Source organism: Buceros rhinoceros, unplaced genomic scaffold (genome assembly GCF_000710305.1).
Source record: "Buceros rhinoceros silvestris isolate BGI_N320 unplaced genomic scaffold, ASM71030v1 scaffold8244, whole genome shotgun sequence".
NCBI classification, from domain to species: Eukaryota; Metazoa; Chordata; class Aves; order Bucerotiformes; family Bucerotidae; genus Buceros; species Buceros rhinoceros.
Genome location: NW_010408786.1, coordinates 12019 through 16971, shown reverse-complemented (window position 1 = coordinate 16971; position 4953 = coordinate 12019). Strand labels below are relative to the sequence as shown.

The following is a 4953-nucleotide window of genomic DNA, read 5'->3' as shown; positions in this document are numbered from 1 at the left end:
AATGGGTATATTTATTCTTGTTTTTTGTGCTCAAGGGACAGAGGAAGGAGAAAGAACTTCATTCTACGGGTGCTGATGATAGTCCTCCCTTCACCGCAAAGCTGAATTTTTTACCTCTTTCTTTCCTGACACTTGTTCTGCTTCCTGCACTGTAGCTTACAGCCCTCTGATTTGGGTTAAAGCAGCTCTTTGTGGGACCATATCACAAACTGCATTACTGAAAGGGTCTGGGTTAAAAAATAAACTGCTTTCTTCTCTTTATGGTTTAGTGGTCTGGTCTGAAGCAGCAACAGATAAACAGCTGTTCTGCAGGCTGGAGTGAAATGAACTATGGATGTGCAAATGAACAGCTAGAGGAGGGAGCTTCTCAGACCAGTTTTCTGCCAGTGAAAACAATTCACTGAACAGCACACTAAGTTAAAATTCACAGTAGATGAAATTCAAAGCACTCTAGCATACTGGTTAAAGAGAGCATATTATTTTTCTGTACTTACTGTGCCCCACCAGAGAGCATCTGCATATGTGGAGAATTGGTTATTTGCATCTTTTTCCACCAGATAAACCAGGAAAGATGAAAAGATGAGTACTAAAAATCCTATGTACCAGGCTGTGATTAATTCCTAGATAAAAGAAAGCAGAAATCAGTATAAATTTGAAAGACAGAACAGAATGGCATTTCAAGGAAGACACAAAGAAAAGATCTATATACCTTTTTGGCACTTCAGCAGTTAAAAGTCAAAGGCTTCCCTATGGATGCAAATTTCCTCTGAAAGTGGACCAAATCTACTCCTATGATTTGAAGCTTCAGCAACTTCACCAACATATATCAAATTACAACTGCATATCAAGGACAACATTTTCAACATATACTAAAAACTGTTAGCATTTAACATAGCCTGATGTATCTCTGCTAATTCCCATTACAAAGTGATGTTACTTCAGAAAATTTTAGGTATTCTGCTCAAAACTGATGTTTGTTTGTTTCCTTGGCCTGTTGTTGAATCACATCAAGTGAAGATGTCAGCCAGACCAAACTGGCATCCATGGTTACGTACCTTGCTATGCGCATAAACTACTGAACCTAACAATTTCCAAGTGCCTCCTCTTCGGTCCATGCGCACCATACGGAGGATCTGTAGGAAACGAAGACTTCTCAGTGCTGATGTTGCAAAAATGTTACCCTGAGTTTTTGCAGAAACAACTGCTATTGAAGCGATGAGAACAATGATGTCTGAAAGAAATACATCACAGAAAACATTAATGTCCAAGTACCAATAAATAACACATACAGGTACATGAGCTGAATGAGGCGACAAAAGAGAGGCTCTTGCCGTGGGTGGGAATCTGAAGCACTGAGGTTCCTGTTTGAGGTAGGGGTGTGAGGTCAGGGCTGGTGTCAAAAACTACCTTGGGAGCTTCCAAGGTGAAAAGTGAGGGTAGTAATTTTGAAAACATATGGATAAGAGGAGTAGTGTTGAAGGAACCTCACGTAGGAACTTTGAAGCCTGATGTAGCGAACTGTACAAATCAGTAGATGTATTAGAACTTTTTCCCATTATATCTTTTCCCATAGCATCTTTCCTATGAAAGCCAAAAAAGAAAACAAAGGTAAGAAAAAAATAGAGCAGCCCCAATGGTGAGACTCCAGTGGATCTGGACTTCAAAGCACATCTTAATTTCCTATGAGTACCAACACTGGTTGAGGCATGTGGTTTCTGGACACAACTGTCCTGATGGACCATCTCCTGGAAAGGAAGAAGGACAATGCTGGGTACTCAGAAGCATTCTTTTAGCTGGCAGACTGGAAAATTTGTTGAAGCCCAGCAAGTGTTAGGATTTATTTCTTCAGGTCACAGATTCAGACTGTGAGAGTGAGTTCGTTTCAAATTAACTAATCACCCATCTGCCTTTAGAGCCAGAACAGCATTTAAGGGAGATGAGGAGAAGCACAGTGATGGCACTTGTGAGAAGGCATAATGTTCTTTTATGATGATTGGGGCAGACATGACAGTGTACACGGAGAAAGCATAGAACAAGTTATCACCTCATAATTAATTTCCTGACCTTCTTTAAAAGCTTAAAGAGCCTTTGTAATGAATACCTGGTTTAAACATTAGGATTTTGTGGCGTTTGTATGTTTCTGATAATCTAACCCCATATTTGCCAGTGAAGAACTGAAAGCAAGTTCTTGTCGACAGGTTTTGCTTCTTTTGTGCTGGGTACGAACACTCCTCTTGTCCCAAGAAAAGCTCCTACAAATCAAGAATGACCCAGTACATGAAAAGCCCCCTACAGGCAAGCAGTGAGAGACTGGCTGTACCTACAAGAAGGAGACTGTTTCCGTAGCCTACTCCAGTACAGTAAGAAATAGCCTTGGTTCATTCTGCTCAGCAGCGAAACAAAGTTGAGATCCAAACACCCTTGCCTGCAAACTGGGTAAAAACCCTGATTTTCAATTTATCTATGGATGCCTTGGTCCTCTTATTACAACACTAAGGGTACAGACAACCTGTGGTTTAAGGAGCGTCCTGTTAAATTGTGGAAATCATTGTCACAAGATGCTAAAAGTTTACAAAGGTTCAAAGCCAGTAGATGATCTCATGGGAGAAGATTTAATTCTGGGCTGATACCAAGACCCCACTTCTGGCTCAGGATATCTCTTAAGTATCAGGCTGTTGAAGGCTGAGAGACTCTTAGGGAGAATTATCACCATATGTTTGCCCTGCTTGTGTGATCTTCCCTGACAGTTCATTTTTGGTTAGTGTCACCACTGGACGTGGTGTGTTAGGCTAAGATGGCCTTCCGCCTGTCTTATGCTCTGATGTTTTAAAATGCCTTTGGCATAGGTGGATCACAGGTGGCTACCGTATAATTAAATGGCTACCAAAAAAAGCTGGATTTGCTTCTAGTTGTAAATCCAACAAAGGCAGATACCAAGATGTGCTCAAATTGGATAAAGTAACTTGGGACATCTCTGCACAATACAAGTCTCAGGATAACAACAGCCAGATGCAGGAGGTCTGGGTGAGAGTTCAGGACCAGGAAATTTAAAAACATCACAAATTCTAATGGAGACAAGAAAAATAGGTGGGGTGGGATTCAGCTCCATGTAAAGACATTTAAATTTAGGTGTCTACATGCGAAGCAGGTGTCTAAACTGCCCATGCAGCACAAGGAAATCACGTCAGCTGGGAGAGGTGCACAGCTAATCCTCCGGAAGGCTCCTGTTGGCTGCTCAGCTGACTCATGGTGTGGGCTTGGTACAAAAAAAGGCTCAATTCAGCTGCCCGGATTTCTTCATCCAGTGCCATTTGAGATGCCTTAAGGTATCTGAGACAACCCCTACATCTACCAGCTATGCTTTCAGCTATGCTCAACCTGGTAAGGCTGTGCCGTTCAGGAGAGTTTGCTGGAGAGCAGGGAATATCATGTAACAGGGGACACCTCTATGTACTCTGCTGAACTAAGCCCTAAATCTCGACTGACTATACTGGAAGTATAGACACGTAGCACTCATGCACCCACCTAAAATCAAACTTCTATATTTAGGTGTGTTTATCTGGATCAGAGGCTCACATAGAGCATGCCTGAAAGCCTTGAGGAGTATGGACTGTGTCCCTGATAACTAAGACGACAGCAAGATTAGCTTGGCTTGTCCCATGCTGCTCTGAGCAGAGCAGCAACGCAACAGCCATTTTTAATGAGTGGTGGCTGGCTAGCAGCAAATCAGATATTGTTAGAAAAGCAGAGTGCACTCCTGCAAATCATTCTTAGAACTTAAAAAAAAGTAAGGTCACCCAAATATTATGAATAATGTATTTGATCTGGAAATTATTAAGGTGCTTACTGGGAGTTTTGGTTACCCTCAAATGATTGGACAGATTTTTACAAAAGCCACTGAATTGTTCCTGCCCCTATTCCAGGAGTTCTGACAGCTTTCCTTATAACATGGATTTTCCTGAACGTTCCCCCACTGCAAAAAATTCAAATGAATTCAGTTTTGCCAGCACTGTACAGCATCTGTCCTGTGCTTCTGGGAAACCTCTGCCCCACTGAGGGTTTCTGGTCCCCTGATCACAAGATAAAGAAGCCAACAACAGCATAGCTCTCTTTTCCTGTCTAAGGGAGTAGTCTACTTGTGTATACCCTTCTAGATGGAGGGTAGACATGGGGAGAGGCAAAACAACGAGAGGCTGAGGAAATGGGAGAGTGGAATATGCACTGGCACATGTTTAAAAAACGCTTGGAAGGAAGAGAGCCTTTACAGGCTGATGGTGTTTTTTCACACCTTTCTCTCTCATCTTCTTCACCTCTTCACAATACACCTCACCCCCCCACACCCTCAAGCCCCCAGCTCCTCAGGCTGGGAATAGGGAATGAGAGACTCTATCCATTGCCTAAGGCAGTCCTTCCTGCCTGTGTTTCCCTTGGAGGCAGGGAAGGCAGGCAGGCACATTATTTCAACGTAGTTTAACTTGCCAGGAACAGGTGTAAGACAAATCAAAATAACCCCTTCTTGGAATGAAATCAGAGTCCAGCAAAAAATTTGCAACAGTTGAAAGTCACTTCTGAATATGTTAAACTTGCTTGGTTTTCTTATCTAAGCACACCCTGGAAAAATAAAAAGTTAAGTACTTTATAATTCTCTCCCTTCCACACTTTAATCCAACATACCTCAGGTGCCATTTGCCCTCTTTTAAGCAGAAAGCAAAATAATCCTCTGAACTTCCTTTCATATTCCACTTGAATTTAGCTAAAAACTCCATGGTATTTCTGTATTTTAAGAAGGCTTTAGCAAGCTTCTATCAGTATTTTCCCCTTGATCTTTTAGTTGCAAAACTGGGAAATCAGGAAGTAGTAAATAGCAACATTTAAATTATTTAATGAGTGCTCAAGTTTCACTCTGTATCTTGCTGTAAACCACCAAGAAAGTTTGGGATGTGAGAGTAAGTA

The 4953-nt window shown here is 41.8% G+C and overlaps 1 protein-coding gene across 1 annotated transcript in view; it reads right to left on the bottom strand.

Annotated features, from left to right (window-relative positions):
• LOC104492420 (potassium voltage-gated channel subfamily KQT member 5-like) overlaps positions 1 to 4686 on the bottom strand; it is a gene marked incomplete at its 3' end in the record, with an annotated part of 42320 nt that extends 37634 nt beyond the window's left edge. The window contains exons 1-4 of the mRNA XM_010134978.1: positions 4675 to 4686; positions 2102 to 2252; positions 1056 to 1231; positions 495 to 620 (exon numbers count right to left, since the gene is read on the bottom strand). Of these exons, the coding sequence (XP_010133280.1) occupies positions 495 to 620; positions 1056 to 1231; positions 2102 to 2252; positions 4675 to 4686 (465 nt within the window). The remainder of the gene's footprint in view (positions 1 to 494; positions 621 to 1055; positions 1232 to 2101; positions 2253 to 4674) is intronic.
• Between the last annotated feature and the right edge of the window lie 267 nt (positions 4687 to 4953).